The sequence below is a fragment of the Mesoplodon densirostris genome, chromosome 11 (assembly GCF_025265405.1).
Source record: "Mesoplodon densirostris isolate mMesDen1 chromosome 11, mMesDen1 primary haplotype, whole genome shotgun sequence".
In the NCBI taxonomy this organism is placed as follows: domain Eukaryota; kingdom Metazoa; phylum Chordata; class Mammalia; order Artiodactyla; family Ziphiidae; genus Mesoplodon; species Mesoplodon densirostris.
The window spans coordinates 65,884,557-65,903,184 of record NC_082671.1 but is presented as its reverse complement, the minus strand read 5'-3'; the positions used below and the strand labels follow the sequence as shown (position 1 = coordinate 65,903,184).

The 18,628-nt window shown below is 47.6% G+C and overlaps 1 protein-coding gene across 1 annotated transcript in view; it reads right to left on the bottom strand.

The window, feature by feature from the left end:
- EFCAB6 (EF-hand calcium binding domain 6) overlaps nt 1-18,628 on the bottom strand; it is a 242,863-nt gene that overhangs the window by 55,605 nt on the left and 168,630 nt on the right. Inside the window, 3 exon segments of the mRNA XM_060113119.1 lie at nt 1,373-1,561; nt 10,819-10,937; nt 17,848-17,944. Coding sequence (XP_059969102.1) covers nt 1,373-1,561; nt 10,819-10,937; nt 17,848-17,944 — 405 coding nt within the window.

The window sequence follows — 18,628 nt, the reverse complement described above, 5'->3', positions numbered from 1 at the left end:
TCCACATATAAGTGAGATCATATGGTTTTTGTCTTTCTTTGTCTGACTTATTTCACTTGGCATAATGCTCTTAAGGTCCAGCTGTGTTATCACAAATGGCCATATTTCATTCTTTTTTATGGCCGAATAATATTCCATTGTATATGTATGTACTACATTTTCTTTATCCATTGTTTTAGAATTTTAAAATATGGCATTAGTGACTACTTTTAAAGTCTGAAAGGAATCAACGTGCAGTCCCACCACCCAAATACAACACGATACCTTCTGTGCAGCATCTTGTGGACAGGTACGTACATTTGGTGTAGCTCCAATCATGGTATACAGACTGTTTATTTATTTATTTATTTATTTTGGCCACACCACGGGGCACTCGGGATCTTAGTTCCCCAACCAGGGATCGAATCCGAGCCCCCTGCAGTGGAAGCGTGGAGTCCTAACCACTGGACCGCCAGGGAAGTCCCTATACAGACTGTTTAAAACTTCACTGCCAATTAGCCTTCTATCACAGACATTCCCACAGTGTCTGAGGTGATGGTTGAAACTGGCATACACCACCTCATATTCCTTGGGGCCACGCTCTGTTAAGCCAGGCCCTCATCTGGGATTGACAGGTTTTTTTTTTTTTTTTTTTTTTTTTTTTTTTGCGGTACGCGGGCCTCTCACTGCTGTGGCCCCTCCCGCCACAGAGCACAGGCTCCAGACGCGCAGGCCCAGTGGCCATGGCTCACGGGCCCAGCCACTCCGTGGCATGTGGGATCTTCCCAGACTGGGGCACGAACCCGTGTCCCCTGCATCGGCAGGCGGACTCTCAACCACTGCGCCACCAGGGAAGCCGACAGGTGTCCTTCTGTTGCTGCTGTTGAAGACACACTGCAAGTCATACCTTCTACCTGCTAAACTGCTGGCCTCTTCCGCATTATTTCTTTGGGATAAAGTCCCCAAAGTTGAACTGCTGAGTTAAAGAATGTGTCTGTTCCTTCATTCATTCACTGGACAAATACTCACTGGGTGCCTACTAGGCGTCAAGCACTGTTCTGAACTGGGTGGAGACAGGCATGTCCTTGTGGAACCTGCATTCTACTTGTCCAGAGGAGGGGCCAGGTGCTTAGGTTAGTAAACACCTCAAAGGTTCAGTTCTCAAGGGTGGCCTGAGAGTGTGACTGGGTAGGGTGGGCTAGACTTGTAGCTCTTTAACTCCTTTGTAGCTTTGTGACTTAGCGCCGATTTCTAGAATCTACAGCAGTGAACGAGTGTTACAATTTCACGGCAGCTTTGCCAGCACTGGCAGGTACCACTTCAGAACAACCAGTGCTGCAGGGGTCAACGAGGAACGGACGCCGGCCCCCGGGCCGTGTGCTCACAGACTCACCCGGCCGGCACGGCCCTCTCCGTGCTCTGGTCCTTCATCTCTTCTGGCACCTGCTGTGGCTTCGTGAAATGACCCATGAAGTTGAAATAATCCTTTGCGTAGGGCTGATGAATATCCGCCGAATAGTTAATCCCCAATTTCTGTAAAAATTCTTGGTAAGTAATGTGCCCTCTTCCCTTGGTGTCGTACCTTTAAAGACAAACAAACAAAAGCTTTGAAGTTTCATTAGGTCCCATTTGTTTACTTTTGTTTTTATTTCCATTTCTCTACGAGGTGGGTCAAAAAGGATCTTACTGTGATTTATGTCATGGAGTGTTCTGCCTATGTTTTCCTCTAAGAGTTTGAAAGTTTCTGGCCTTACATTTAGGTCTTTAATCCATTTTGAGCTTATTTTTGTGTATGCTGTTAGGGAGTGATCTAATCTCATACTTTTACATGTACCTGTCCAGTTTTCCTAGCACCACTTATTGAAGAGGGTGCTTTTGTGACTGACTGGAGGGGTGGGAGGGAGGGAGAAGCAAGAGGGAAGGGATATGGGAACAGATGTATATGTATAACAGATTCACTTTGTTATAAAGCAGAAACTAACACACCATTGTAAAGCAATTATACCCCAATAAAGATGTAAAAAAAAAAAAAAAAGACAAACAAAACTCTCACCAGTGCGAGGTGCTCAGGGCTTTAACACCGTCTGCACTCCGTCTGCCTGGCTCCTCACACCCTGTGTGCTCTGCAGGCCTGCAGCACCGGCCTCCCCGGGGGTCAGGAACGCAGGATCCTGAGCCTTACCCCAGACCTGAGGTGAACCTGAGCTATCCATAGGCTCATCAATCAACAGGAAGGTCACCTCACACAAGGTGATCTTGGTCCACCCCAAGAAAGCAACTGGATTCATCCTCTGTCATTCTGTTAGAAATATGACTGTGACCACGGAAAATTAAAACCAACCCTTCCGTTCATTCAACGGTCTTTTATTGAGCACCTACATGTAAGAGGAACTATGCTAAGGTTCAGAAGAAAAGCCATCAAAAAGCATATTCAATCTTAAAACTCAAATAAATGAATGCCACTTGATTCCAATTCCCCATTTTCTCTTTGAAGAGATGCCAATTACATACAACCAACGAGAGAGACTAGTAAGGAAAACAAGATAAGAATTATGTTATGTACCTTTTATGTCATTTTCTATTATTGGGATTTTTCTAAATTGTAATTCATTTTAAAAAAGGCATAATGGAGGGTTTTTATCTCCCAACAGCATTCAAATAGAATAGAATTACTTCAGTAAAAAATTGTAAGGCAAATTGCCAATTTTCTTTAAAGAAAAGAAGCATTTATTTTCACGGAAAGATCTCGGTCCTCCTCTAACAGATAAAAATGGCATTTCCGGCGGGGCTTTTCCCAGATGAACTCAGCGTTCCGAGGGCTGAGGCGGTATTTGCACAATGTCAGGGGCTTCACGCTGCATCCGGCCGCTGTCGGTGCCTGTGGGGCGGAGCCAGGCGCCCTGGGCTCTCCTGTGTGAAGCAGGGCCCCCTCTGCTCTCCGCCGCCCACCAGATGCTGCAGGACTACACGCTGGCCGCCGCCCCGCACCGGGTCCCCTGCGACCCTCCCAACTGAGTAACGACTAGGAGAACGGATTTACTTACCGACTTTCCTGTCCTCCAGGGCTGGGGTGCTGGGTGGAGGACGAGGGGTGAGAAGTTCCCGAGGCCCCCCTGCCCACCCCTCCCTCTGCGGCGCCCCTGGGCCTCGCGTCTCACCTCCACCTGCCTCCCAGCATCCAGGCCTGCTTTCATCAGGTGCTCCGTCCTAGAAGGTGAGGAGAGTCCCCTCCTGCGACGGAGGGGCAGGGAGGGCGGCGATGTCTGAGATGCCAGCTCACCGGCCTGAAGTCGCTGGCCAGGTCCCGCCACCCACCCACCTGGGCTCGGTTTCCTCGCCTGGCCTGCAGCATGGAGGGGGAGGGCGCTCTGAGACCTGCTGGCTCGAATCATGCCCCCAGTGCTGTCGTTGTTACTAAGGATTTGGGAAGCCCTTCCAGACCTTTCCAGGTGTCCGTTATTAGTACGACCTTAGTGCCTGCGACCCCCAAAAGTACCATTCTACCTTTATTCAGTTTATTTTCCTTCTAAAACGAAACAAAGCAACCCACCCACCAGAGGAAGCCCGAGGCTTGTAGTGGCTTTATGTGCCAGGCAGCACGAAGGGCCAGTGCCTCTAGCAAACGGCTTCTCCTACTGCTGGTGACGAGCCAGCTGCAGGAAGGAGAGTCTCGTTCTCCATCAGTGCACCTGGGAAGGGGAGGGTTGCCATTTCTTGAGCTCCTAGGGCGATCCCAGGGCCATGGGTCTTTCCCTGAGCTGCATCAGGCCCGTGACCAGCCTGATGCCACCAGAGTGCTGCTGTGATGCAACTCTATAAAGACACCCCTAGAAGAAAGCTCCCCAAGGGGGGCCCCACCCCTACAGGGGGGCTCCTGAGAGAACGTGCACAGACCACCCGCCTGACAAGCAAGGCCTGGCCAGCAGGGCGCCTCTTCTGGGACTTCTCTCTCGTCCTGAGGCAAAAGCACTGTATCTCCGCCTCCCCTGGATCCCTGTAGCCTGTGGTGAGGACCGGGGAGCGGGGTGAGTGCGGGTGGAGGCTGGGACCAGGGCCTGGTGTTTGCCACTGCTATTCACCACCCAAAGGCTCAACCACATCCCACCTCTGCTTCCCCCGCTTCAGTCCGGGTCTTCCCTCCCTGCTCGACGGTGGGTTTCTCAAGGAGAAACCGTGCCTCGTTTATCTTGATGGGCGAACCCACAGTTCCCAGCAACATGCCTCGCAAAACTTCCTTATCGATACCTGGCTGCTGAGCAATGAACATGAAGGGCACGTGTCCCTAAGGAAGGCCTGCCATCCCCGCGGGCGATGCTCACGAGATTCCCAACAACAAATTCTCAATCGTGACACTTGAACTGAATGAAAAGACACTTCTTAATTACTTCATTAATAAAGATCATAAACATTCTATTCGCATCTCCAAGGAACGGAAGACCAGATTGCACAATTGCAACTAAAATATTGTTATGAATGTGAATAATAAGAGAGTTAATTCAGCTTACATAACCTCACCCTTCATCATATAATCCTTTGTGTCACATTAAAAAAAAATCAACTTGCCTGTAAAGGTTGAATTTTAAAAGGGTTCAGCAACAGATGTGCCAGGAAAAACGTGCACATAAACAGAGGACCCATAAAAACTCGCATTTGCATACGGCAATGGCCACTAATTTATGATATAATCAGATTACGCTGCCCATTTATTGTACACACAGCAATTTGGTTGTACACATGATCTGAATATGTCCACATCGATTGCTGTGCTGAGAAAGTCTCACTCTTTCAAGCTCAGTTTAGCACTTGATTCTTACCTAAATGACAGAAGAATCTTCCAGCACCACTGACCCCAGATTTAGAGGGTCTGGTGCAAGCCCCACTGACGACCCAGGTCCGCAGCAGAGGGAGACGTGGTCCTTATGCAGCTTGGACAGAGGGATTCTCTCAGGGACCACCTGTGAGGGTGGTCCGGTGGCTCAGAGAGCTGCCCTTCAGAGCACAGAATGTCCAGCTGCCTAAGGGGGCAGTGCCCAATGGCACATTCAGCCAGTCCTGCTGGAGCCACAGATGAGACACCATGGGCTCCATCCCCATCCAGGGCCACAATCCAGCCCCTACGCTCCCCAGTAAGCGGTGGTCTGGCCTTGGATGAAGCCACGCCAGAGATGGGAAACCCGCTCCTTCAGGGACTGCCCAGTGGAGTTCGAGACGATGTTGGTCACGAAGGCGTCCTTTATGCGGAGCTAAGGGCCTGTCCGGCTAGTCCCTCCTTCACGTGCAGCTCTTCTAACTCATCCCCGACCATCACGTCCCATTCGATCCTCTCTTTTCTGAACTGTTCCTTCAACCTTTTCAAAGCTTTTCCCACCCAGAGGCTCTCCTGGTCCAGGAGTTCCACCAGCATGGCACGGGGTAGGTTCTCTCTAGACACTGGGGAAGGTGACACTTGAGCAGAGATGGCAGGGGCTCAACCAAGGGGTTGAGGCAACAGAGATGACCCAGCTTCACGTTAACCGAGAGTCATATGTCTTCCCATGGGCCGATGCACATGACACAGGAACTTTTGAATAGTCTTTGCCTTTTTTTTTTTTTTTTTGCGGTACGCGGGCCTCTCACTGTTGTGGCTTCTCCCGTTGCGGAGCGCAGGCTCCGGACGCGCAGGCTCAGCGGCCATGGCTCACGGGCCCAGCCGCTCCGTGGCATGTGGGATCTTCCCGGACCGGGGCACGAACCTGTGTCCTCTGCCTCGGCAGGTGGACTCTCAACCACTGCGCCACCAGGGAAGCCCATCTTTGCCTTTTATATTGGAATACTAACATACAACTTACCTACCCAAACAAGAAATGTGCATAAATTGGGCATTAATTATCTGCTGAACATTCTGCCAGGTCTGCGTGATCAGCTGGTTGTACACGACTGGCATCTATATGCAAGTTTCCCAGGCTGCTGCTGTCCTACCTGAGTCGTCTGTGCATTTTTATAATACACTGGCTTCATAGTTTTTCAGCAAAGTTGGTTTTAGATCTAAAATAGCGGAGTTCTACCCAATGAAATGAGGCTACAGAAGGGGCTCAGAACACTGAGCGCCCCCGAAGGGCGTGCCCCCCAGGGCTCTGTGCCCTGGTCCTGGGGTGCCCTGTGCCCAGCAGGCTCTGGGTCTCAGGCTCTTCTGATGGAAGCAGCATCCTTCCTCTTCCAATCCAGGGACCGCCCACTCCCCCGGCTCTGGGCCTCTCTGCTCACCAGGACGCCCTTTCCCCACCTCTGGCTAATGACTGTTTCTTAAGCCTCAACTCAGGCATCGCACCTCCTGGGGGTCTCTCTCTGAACACCCACAGCCCGGGCTGCCCAGCCTCTCCCTCCTGGCATGCAGCTGCTGTCTTCCCGGCTGAGTCGTGAGCAACCTGAGGGTGGAGGCTACCTTCATCTCTGGAACCCCAGAATCTAGCACAGGGCTTGCAACTTAGAAAGTTTCAAGAAAATCGTGCTTAATGATTGCTCCGATGAATGAATGAATGGATGGATGGATGCACTTTCATCTTGTAATTTATTCTTGGCAGTCTCTCCAAAACCAAATGCATTGCTCCTGAAATCTCGTGCTAAAAGATCCTGCCTGGCTTCAGTTACCGGGTTTCTTTTCACAACGGCCTCCTTCAGGCTTGACGGTTGTATACCTTTAACCCTCGGTGAGCCAGGCTTGCTTAACACTCACGTGCTCCCCACTCTGTCCGCCCCTGTGCAGTTAGCTGGGGCCACGGCCCGGCCCTGGGCCACAGGCTGTGGGTAGAAGTGTGTCCTTCTGGGCCGAAGCCCGCCAAAGCCCGTGTGCGGTCCTGTGCTCTGCAGGTCCCGGGGGACCCTGCTGAGGGATGAAACCACAACTGGAAGCCAGATCCCGAATCACCACTTGGAAGAGAACGGTCCAGAAGAGCCGCTAGACATGCTAGACTTTGTGTGAATATGAACTAAGCATCCATGTGCCAGGTCACTGAGATTTGGGAGTTAATGCACTCATTTACTTCCAGCGTAAACAAGACCTGCCAGACTAACCCAAAGCTCTGAAAGAGTGCACTTCACAGGTGCTTCATAAGGGTTGAGTGAACAATGGATGCTGACAAGTTTTTGTCTATATTCTCTCCGTTTTCTAATTCTGTGTTTTCGAAAGAATGTTGAATGTTAGTTTCCTCCTCACTTCCAGCTACCCAGTTTGGGCGGGGGCTTTCCTCTTCTCACTAGCAGACCCCGGGAGCTGGCAGAGTGTCACGTTGGCCCCAGCTGCTCCCTGCCTTGCCAGGGGTCCCTGTCACTCCCGCCAGGAGGGAGAATGCCCCTCCCCCTGTACCGGCGACTGCAGGAGACTCCTTGGTGCCTGCGCAGCCTGGCGCTGGCCACCGCCTTGCTGCCTAGCCCTCCTGCTTCGTAAGGCAGGCGGGGACTTGGAGGGAGTGGACCAGGGTGAGTCAGGGTCAGCAAACGCTGAGCCATTGAGAGGAGCAGGCCAGGAGGTGGAATGAGGGTGAGGACGGCTCACCGAGATAATGGAAACGCCTACACAATGGATGAAAAAAACCACACCACCAAGTTTATCATCTCTGCTGAGTGGGGTATGGCTGCTTTCTTGTTGTCTTTTCTTTTCCTTTATGCTTCTCTGGATTTTCTGAGTCTTCTAAAATGAGTGTGCATTAATATTGTAATCAGAAAATAATTTCAAATCTATATGATCTTTTTGCTACTAATTTTTACGCTTATCTATGCCAGGTACCCTCTTTATATCATTTGGTCCCCATTGCCATCCCATTGGAGAGATGACTGAAGCTCAGAGAAGGTGAGCCACTGGCCCAAGGTCACATAGCTCAGTCCGGGCACCATGGGCCAGGGTGCAGGCCCCCTCAGAGCACAGCCCCTCAGCTGCGGGTTCACTTCCTAAATCTCTCTCACACCTGTCACTTTCGTCCCAGTCCTCCAGGCACCACCCAGGGAAGGTCACCCCATCCTCTTGCTTAGAACACCGAGACAGCCCTGAATTCACCTCTGTGCCTCCTTCCCCGTCTCGGGCGATTCATCCTCCTCCCCATGGCCAGAGTGATCTTTCTAGAACGTGGGCCTGCCTCCATCTTTCCCCACTAAACACTTGGCCTTCAGGATGGGGTCCCTACCTTGTCCTGCCCTTCACGATGTGGTTCAGCTGATGTGCAGCCTCCCCTTCTGCCTGGCCACCCAGGTGACCCCGCAGCCCTGGAATGTTACACACCCTTTGCCCTTTGGCTGGACGTTCATCTGGTGGCTCTCAACCCAGCGCTTGCCCTTTGCACATCTTCCCAGCTGCCCCCCGGCTGCGCCCAGGGAGCTGTGCCCTTGGAGGTGGGAAGAGGGCAGGGCCAGGCTGTTCCCAGGGGACCTCCTGTCATGGCTCCGTAGCTCCGGCTCAGCACAGCAGTCGAGGTTCCCGCAAATTCCGAGACAGCGTCAGGAGTGGAGGCAATTTCCTGGTCTCCAAAAAATACCGCCTCCCCTTTGCCCTGCGGTCGCCGGTGGGGAGCAGTTCCCTTTTCTCTGTGTAACCTCCCCCCTTGCTCTTCCAGCCCGGGGGGTAGCAGCCTCCTGGCCTCTGAGTAACAGCGCAATCCCCCTTCAGACTTCTGGTCCTCCCAGCCTCCCTTGCAGGGGTGCAGCCATCAAGGGATTCTTGCCAAAAGAATTTGGGCAAAGTGACGGCCATGTTTCCAGGCCTGGTCCTTACAAAGCTGACCAGAGGGTCCTCTGTGCTCTGTTCCCTTCTCTGCTGGCAGACACATAAGATCCAGGGATGGTGGGACTCCTGGTCCCTGAATGACTGTGAACACAGCTCCCCAACACCCACACTACATTGTGACATCATTATGGGGCAAGCCCCTGGGATGCTGGCCTTGTTTGTTACTGCGGCCAGCCTACCCTGATCCATACACCACTTGAGCTAACTCAGCAGGGCAGAGTGAGGCACAGAGAGGTTAAGTAACTTGACAGGGGCCACATAGCTATAAGGGGTGGAGGCATGTCTGGCTGCAGAGCTCTCAACCACTCCCCATCCACGGCAAACAGCCGGCTAAACAAAAGTAGATGAAATTCTCATCTCAAACAGTTTTCCGCACAGGGTAGATATTTGTGTATTTAATCATGTTAGTACATGTATAAAGAAACTTTAGCCAAAAGCAACAGTGCATCTCCCTCCCATGAACATGGAACCTTGCTCTGTCCCCCGTCGGGAAGAGGGCTAAGCGGGCTCTCCTTCCACACGGAAACCCTCACGGGCACACCTGACTCCTACACCCCTCATTCTTGCAGCTTGCACCCAGCTCCAGGGCCCGTCCCATCCCTCCCTGATGGAGACCACAGTCTCCCGATGCCCACACCCCACCAATCCCTTTTCTGAACTGCTTCCTGACTAGTCTTCCTAAAGCATGGCTTGATCCACATCACATTTTGTTGTTTCCAAATGTCTCGTTAATACTGCCAGCAAGGGAGGACTGCGGCCAGGTGATCAGCCTCGCCTTTCCTTTCTCAGCCTGGAGCCCAGGCACTGCTTGGAGAATGCCTCACCCGTCCTCCCGCCCCGTGGGTCAGGCAGCCCTCCTTCCCCATCTGGACCTTTGGAACAATTTCAACTTCTCTCCCACCATGACAGCCTCCTGCTCTTCCATGGCCCCCAGCACCCCTACTTTTGTCTCCCTTTCTGCTCGACATGTCCCTCCTCTGGCATCTATAACAGGCGACTCTGCACCCTGGTATTGAGGTGAATGCTTCCTGCCCCCTGACAGCTCCCCGAGCATCAGGATCACACAGTCACCTCCGCATCATCCAAAGGTCTACATGGTGAGAGCTCCACACATTTGGCCACTGCACCCCACTCATCTAGTCCATCAAAAGAGAAAACGGGTAGGGAGACCAAATTGTCCCTGAGTTGGAACTGATCTAAAAAAAACCAAACCAAAACAAAAAAGAAACCAAGGATTTTGTAAGAACTTCAAGTTGCTTTTCTAAATTAGACACAAAACAGCCCACCTAATTCTAAACTCGGCCAACACTGCAGCTTTCCCCTTTGAATAGATGAAAAGCTGAAATACTACATGAACTGCTCCATGGGCTTGCCTCAGAGAGGACATGCAATATTGGGGTACGATTCTGGGGGGATGCAAGTGGCAGCTAACATATAATGAAGAAGGAAGTAATTCAAAGATCTGGAACTTGGAAATGGACCGCATTGTTAGTGCACCTTGAAACTTAAACATCTACACAGGGAATGTTGTAACTGGGGGCCTGGTTCAAAAACAGCTAAATCTAAAGCACATTTTGAAAAATGTAGTCAATATTAGGTACTATTTTCAGTTTAAGACACCCTTGGGAAACCACTCCAAGTTACCAAAACTTTGGTGATTTTCTTCCAGCAAATTACTGATCTATAAAACAGTTGTGCAACATTGATTTCCATCTTTAGGTGATGGGGAGAGACTGCTTTTCCCTTTACCCATTGCAGATCTGTCTGCTGAGCTACTTGTATTAGAGTTAAGTCTTTGGGGAGGGACTTAGCTCTCTGAAACAGTAAAAGGATGTGTTTGAACTCCTCGTTCCTTGGAAATGCAAAACTCTCAAGTCTAATATTTAATACTGGTGACAAGTGTTTACCTGGCTCCCCACGTTCCTGAAGGCCAGCCTGTTGGCCAAGGCTTCTTTCTACAGGGGAACAGGACAGATACAACTGTAGGAAAACCATTCCTGGTCCCACCTGACCCCTGAGGAGTGACGAAAGCCTTGTGCTGAATTTGGCCGTCCGGAATGAAAAGCCAGTCTTCAGATACCACTCACCTCATCCAAAGCTTCTCAGATTCTCTGGGTGTGAGGGGAATATCAAAGCTGTACAGCGCGTTCTTTATATCCCGTCGTCAAAGAATGCCATTGCCCTCATTGTCGGTTTCGATAAAATTCTACAATATTCCAAGGCAGCATTTAGTAACATACATAATTGCTCAGACAGTATACAGGCTTTTCAACAGTCAGTATCTGGAACAATCTAAGACATTTTTCTCCCATTCCTCCTGCTTAAAAACCTTTTAATCTATGTCCTAAATACCCTCCCCATTCTTCTAAAGAAGGTGATCGGGCAAAACATGAACAAGTGTTAACATCCTAGGAGGGGCTTATTTCCGGGTAATGAGTGGTCTCAGGTGTGTGGCTTGGATTCTTCTCTGACTAACAACTTGGGATCAAACACTGTTAGAAATAAGAGTCGACCAGAGCCTGGGAAATGAGGCGTAGCCCACACTGCTTGAGGTTATCATCTCCACGACGCAGCGAATTTGGCTGCCTGGCTGTCTGTCAGAGGGGAAATGAGGGTCGTGAGACTCTGGCTGTTGTGACAAGATGATATGGTACCATTTTAATATCCCCGAGGGGTGCAAAAGGCATCTGGGGATTTGTCACGACAGGCTAGTAGAGCAGGTAGCAAAGGGCTCTCCGCTCTGTCTTAAATTGTTTCCAAACAATAGCTCATTCTCTCCTCCTTCTAATACACTGTGAGGGAGACACAGCGGGTCCATCTCCCAAGTCCTCTGTGAGTATCATACCTAATGGTGAAACCACGAAACATTCCCTGTATGATCAGGAGCCAGGCAAGAATATCTCTATCGCCCTCTATTCATCATTGTACTGGAGGTGCCCGCCAGTGTAGTTAGGCAAGTTAAAATTGTTTAAAGGTGTAAAAACAGTCACTGAAACAGAAGAGAAAAAAAGAATAAAAAGAAATGAGGACAGGGTTTCCCTGGTGGTGCAGTGGTTGGGAGTCCGCCTGCCGATGCAGGGGACACGGGTTTGTGCCCCGGTCCGGGAAGATCCCACATGCCACAGAGCGGATGGGCCCATGAGCCATGGCCGCTGAGCCTGCGCGTACGGAGACTGTGCTCCGCAACGGAAGAGGCCACAACAGTGAGAGGCAAAAAAAAAAAAAAAAAAAAAAAAAAAGAAATAAGGACAGTTTAAGAGACCTCTGGGACAACATCAATGTAATAACATTCTCATTATAGGAATCCCATAAGGAGAAGAGATTGAGAAAGGGGCAGAGAACATATTTGAAGACATAATAGCTGAAAACTTCCCTAACCTGGGAAAGGAAACAGACGTCCAGGTACAGGAATCACAGAGAGTACCAAACAGGATCAACACAAAGAGGATCAAAGCAAAACACATTGTAATTAAAATGGCAACAATTAAAGATAAAGAAAGAATATTAAAAGCAGCAAGGAAAAAGCAACGAGCTCCATACAAGGAATTCCCATAAGGCCATCAGCTAATTTTTCAGCAGAAATTCTGTAGGCTGATAGAAGGGAGTGGCACAATATGTTTAAAGTGATGAAAAGGGAAAATCTACAACCAAGAATACTCTACCCAGCAAGGCTTTCATTCAGACTTGATGGAGAGATCAAAAAAAATTTTACAGACAAGCAAAAGTTAAAAGAATTCAGCACCACCAAACGAGCTTTACAAGAAATGTTAAAGGGACTTCCCTAAGTGAAAAAGAAAAAGGCCACAACTAGAAACATGAAAATTATGAAAGAAGAAAGCTCATTGGTAAAGGCAAATATACAGTAAAGGCAATAAATCAACCACATGTAAAGCTAGTGGGAAGGTTAAAAGACAAAAGTAGTAAAAGCATCTATATCCACAAAAAGTAGTTAAGGGATACACAAAACAAAATGATGTAAAATAAGATGTCAAAAACAGCAAGTGTGTGGGGGGGGGTAAAAATGCCAGGATTGTGAAAATACATTTGAACTTAAGAGCCCAGCAACTTAAAATAATCACATGTATTTATAGATTGCTATATAACCTTCACAATAACAACAAAAGATCTATAATAGACACACAGAAAAAAAAAAAAGGAATCCAAATGTAACACTAGAGATAGTCATCAAACCACAATGGAAGAGAGCAAAAGAAGAAGAAAGGAACAAAAAAGAACTATAAAAACAATCCCCAAACAATTAACAAAATGGCAATAAGTACATACCTATCAGTATTTATATTAAATATGAATAGACTAAATGCTCTATCAAAAAACACAAAGTGGCTGAATGGATACATAAACAAGACCCATATATATGCTGTCTACAAGAGACTCACTTCACATCTAAAGACACACACACACTGAAAGTGAGGGGATGGAAAAAGATATTCCATGCAAATGAAAATGAAAAGAAACCAAGGGTAGCAATACTTATATCAGGTAAAATAGACTTTAAAGACTGTAACAAGAGACAAAGAAGGACATTATGTAATGATCAAGAGATCAAAGAATAGATATAACAATAAAGATATAACAATTCTAAATATATATGCACCCAATACAGAAGCACCTAAATACATAAAGCAAATATTAACAGACAAAAAGTGAGAAATAGACTAACACAATAATAGTAGGGGACTTTAATATCCCACTGACATCCATGGACAGATCATCCAGACAGAAAATGAATAAGGAAACATTGGCTTTAAATGACACATTAGATCAGATGGACCTAATTGATACATATATAGAGAATCAAAAAGCAGGAGAATACACACTCTTTTCAAGTGGACATGGAATGTTCTCCAGATCACATGATAGGACACAAAACAAGTCTCAGTAAATTTAAGAAAACTAAAATCATATCAAACTTTTTTTTCAAGCTTTTTTTTTGACCACAGCACTATGAGACTAAACATCAACTGTAAGAAACAAATTGCAAAAATCAAAAACATGTAGAGACTAAACACTATGCTACTAAACAACAGATGGATCACTGAAGCAATCAAAGAAGAAATAAAAAAATACCTGAAGACAAAAAAAATGGAAATACAAGGACCCAAAATCTATGGGACACAGTAAAAGCAGTTCCAAGAGGGAAGTTTAGAGCAAAACAAGCCTATCTTGGGAAAAAAGAAAAATCTCAAATAAATAACACAAGCTTACACCTGAAGGAACTAGAAAAAGCAGAGCAAAACCCAAAGTTAGTAGAAGGAAAGAAATCATAAAGACCAGAGCAGAAATAAATAAAATACAGACAAAAAAAAACAATAGAAAAGATTAATGGAACTAAGAGCTGGTTCTTTGAAAAGGTAAACACAATTGATAAACCTTTAGCCAGACACATCAAGAGAAAAAGAGAGAGGGCCCAAACCAACAAAGTCAGAAATGAAAAAGGAGAAGTTACAACTGTCACTACAGAAACACAAAGGATCATAAGAGATTATTATGAACAATTATATGCCAATAATATGGACAACCTAGGAGAAGCGGACAAATTCCTAGAAATGTACAATCTCCCAAGACTGAACTGGGAAGAAATAGAAAATATGAACAGACCAATTACCAGTAATGAAGTTGAATCAGTAATAAAAGAACTTCCAAAAAACAAAAGTCCAGGGGCAGACGGCTTCACAGGTGAATTTTACCAAAGATTTAGAGAAGAGTTGTCAATCTTTCTCAAAATTTCCAAGAAACTGCAGAAGAAGGAATGCTTATGAACGCATTCTATGAGGTCAGCACCACCCTGATGCCAAAACCAAAGATATCACAAAAAAAGAAAATTATAGGCTACTATCACTGATGAACATATATGCAAAAATCCTCAACAAAATATTAGCAAGCCAAATTCAACAATACACTGAAAAAGATCATACACCATGATCAAGTGGGATTTCTCCCAAGGATACAAGGATGGTTCAGTATCTGCAAATCAATGAATGTGATATACCACATTAACAAACTGAAAAACAAAAATCATATGACCATTTCAATTGATGCAGAAAAAGCTTTTGACAAAATTCAACACCCATTTATGATAAAAACTGTCAACAAGGTGGGTGTAGAGAGAACATACCTCAACATAATGAAGGCCATATATGATAAGTCCACAGCTAACATCACACTCAATGGTGAAAAGCTGAAAGCATTTCCTCTAAGATCAGGAACAAGACAAGGATATCCACTCTCACCACTTTTATTCAGCATAGTACTGGAAGGCCTAGCCACAGCAATCAGACAAGAAAGAGAACGAAAAGGAATCCAAATTGGAAAGGAAGAAGTAAAACTGTCACTGTTTAAAGATGACATGATACCATACGTAAAAAATCCTAAAGATGCACCCAAAAAACTACTAGAGCTCATCGATGAATTTGGTAAAGTTGCAGGATACAAAACTAATATATAGAAATCTAATAATAATAAACTATCAGGGGCTCCCCTGGTGGCGTAGTGGTTGAGAGTCCGCCTGCCGATGCAGGGGACACGGGTTCATGCCCTGGTCCGGGAAGATCCCACATGCCACGGAGCGGCTGGGCCCGTGAGCCATGGCTGCTGAGCCTGCGCGTCCAGAGCCTGTGCTCCGCAACAGGAGAGGCCACAACGGTGAGAGGCCCGCGTACCGCAAAAAAAAAAAAAAAAAAAAAAAGGTTTGCTGAAGAAACCAATGAACTTATTTCCCAAAAACACCTAAATAGCAATGAGCATATTAAGCTGCCCCCAAATGGGACAACTCCTATGTACTTCTGAGAATGCAGCTGGAGGTGCCCCCAGCAGCGCATGGCGGAGCGGGGAGCCCCGTGACTCTATGTGAAGGTCACTAGATGACTGAACGCTGAATCCTTGTTCAAGTTCAAACGCGGTTTTACTGGAGAATACATCCTTTTGGATATTAGCAGGTCCTGTTTGGCAAATTCCCAACAGAAATGCGGCAGAAGGGAGACTCCACACCTTTGGTCACCTTCACCATCTCTAAATGCTGGGACCCAGAAGTGAAGAGCGGGGATGGGAGCACCGAGTGAGGACAGCCGTCTCATCACCAGTTGGTCCGGTGGGAATACTGCTGGTCTTATTTACGTATTATACTTTCTGCCGGTTTAGAATTCAGAACTAATTCCTTCAGTGCTTTAGTCAAAATAAACTGAGAGAGTGGCAGAGATGTCCACATGTGCAGGACCATTTAGTCCTGTGGGGGCCAGTGAGGTGACACGATGCTTGATTCTGGACAAAGCGCGTCCTCTCCCCGCCAGGCTCAGTCCTAGAAGAGATGGAGGAGGTCTCCGCCCGATAGACGCAAGGCTCCTGGTTTAGCAGCACAGTGCCCTGGGGTCCCCAGGCCTCCTCCACGCCTAGTTTGGGGTCCTGCACGACATCAAGGATGAAGGTGGCTATGAGAGGCCGTGGAATCGAGGTGGAGTGAGAGTCCACACTGACGGGGAGGACGTCACCCAGCCAGGAGGCAGGGACAGGAGGGGAGGGGGCCCTGAAGGGTGTCGTGGAGCTGGGGGTGGAGGCGTTTCAGGAAGGATGGACTGAACAAGGCAGAAACAAAGGCCTCCACAGCCTCTGGCCACTCCCAGCGGCCTGCTCCTTCCAGCGCCCATCTGCTTTGTTAATAATCTGTCACCTCCCCTGGTTCGTGAGCTCGGCCAGGCGGGAGCAGACAGGCCTTGGTTACCACTGAACCCGGGGCACAAACCCCTATGCAGTGAGTCTGTGCTAAGTCAAAGTGGGGTCGGATGAAGCTGCAAAGGGCCCTGGCCGTGGCCCTTGGGAGTCCCTGGAGTCAGACCACAGGGCAGGGCTGCTCCCACAAGGGGAAGGAGGGCAGGGCAGCTTAGAGGGGAGGCACGGTGGGGAGAAGGGGCTTTTTCTTAAATAGGTTTGAGGGAGTTTGAAGGCCAGAGAGAAGCAGGGGTGGGGCGGGCATGCAGGAAGGCGGTCAGGTGGCCAGCTCTGCCCTCTCCCCGGCTGGCGCTGCTGTGTCCTGTGTGGCCGCTGCTTACAATCCAGAGCTTGCCCTGCACTCTGCGACCCAACAAAGGACTGCTCTGGAAGGCTGGCCTGGCCTCAGTCTGTGTGATTTGCCAGCCTGGGCTGGCACAGTCAAGGCTGTGAGGCAGCCTGGGTGCTTAACAGGACTTAAAAGCGGGACTTCACATCGGGCACAGGCCAAGACAGAGCAAACATAGACAGAAAATGACCACATGAAACAAAGTGGAGACATTCTTCAGAACAGTGTGAAAATACTTCCGTAATGCAGTATACAAATTTTTTTTTTTTTTTTTTTTGTGGTACGCGGGCCTCTCACTGTTGTGGCCTCTCCTGTTGTGGAGCACAGGCTCCGGATGCGCAGGCTCAGCGGCCATGGCTCACGGGCCCAGCCACTCCGTGGCATGTGGGATCTTCCCGGGCCGGGGCACAAACCCGTGTCCCATGCATCGGCAGGCAGACTCTCAACCACTGTGCCACCAGGGAAGCCCACAAATACTTTTTAAAATGAAGTTTTTGTGTCCTTGTTGCATTGAGAAGTGGTGACCCCATATCCTAGACCTCAGGATGACCCAGGCTTGCATTTCAGATCTACTGTCCTGCAGGTTCAGCTGCCATGGTGAAGAGTATGTTCCCATCTTGACACCATAATCACAGTTTACACAATTGCACATGGAGGGTATTCACCTTCAAACTATGCTTTCTATAATTTTAGCAAGACAGGAAGAAATACCTCTTTAAAAAGCATGTTTATAACTGTGTAAAAACAAGAATGATAACATCTTACATTTTTCATTTAAATTTTTAATTCATATCAAACCTGAGATAAAGCCAGCAATTTCAGTCCATGTAACTCTTAAAATTACTTATTTTTCTAAAGATCAGTTGACCTTGAATGTGAGAATTTATTTTGAGAAAGTATTTTAAGAAAAAAAGGAGTCCCTAAATTGATATACAAAGTTGCTTTGCCATCTTAGTGACTGGATGGAAAATACCTCCCTCATCACAGTAATCTTGGAACATTGAAATAGATCCCTTTCCTTTTAAGGAAATAATCATTTTCTTACCTTAGACAAGTCTGACCATCTGGTTTTTGCTTTGGTAACAAGATACTGATGAGCCTGTTCACAAGCTAGTTCTGAATCTGGGACCTTCTGTTTTGGTCTTAAAAGAAAAAACAAAAAATGAATCGGTTTAAATTTAATGGACTCATTAATCTCCCAAGGGGTTCTCCTACCCCAGTTTGTTTCAAAGATAGCGTTCAAGTCTGCTATTTCACATCTGGTCTAACTTAATTCTTAAAATACAGTCTTATTTCCCCAGCTGCATGTTAGGGAAATCTTAAATTTTAGGAGTACTTGCTTATTTCCAGATAAATGTTGTTCAACTTTTCCTGCAGTTCACACACAAAAAAGGGCTCATTTATTCCCAGAGGGATAAAAACCACACTATAACATTGTCTTCAGATGAAGACAACTAAAAACTTTTATTTCTGAATGTACACGTTGGCATGATGACGCAGACCAAAGCAAACAGTCCAGGAACACTGTGGGAACGTGACCTACAGACTCAGTCTCAGCTCGTGTTCAAAGGGTAGGTCTATGGGATGTAAAATGATCAAAGCTCTGTTTACTCACAGAACAATGGGCGCCAAGGACACTTAAAAAAAGACTGTGGCTAGGCCTCCACGGGGAGCAGTGAAGACTGTGGCTGAAGGAGTTTGGGGGGCCCTGGATTCTTCCAGTCACTAAAACAAATTAGGGGCACGTGAAACCCTGTAAAACCCTTCGCCACTTCTTTCTCCGCGGTCGCCTTGCTTGGAACCACGCTTGCGCACAGGCACGTGTG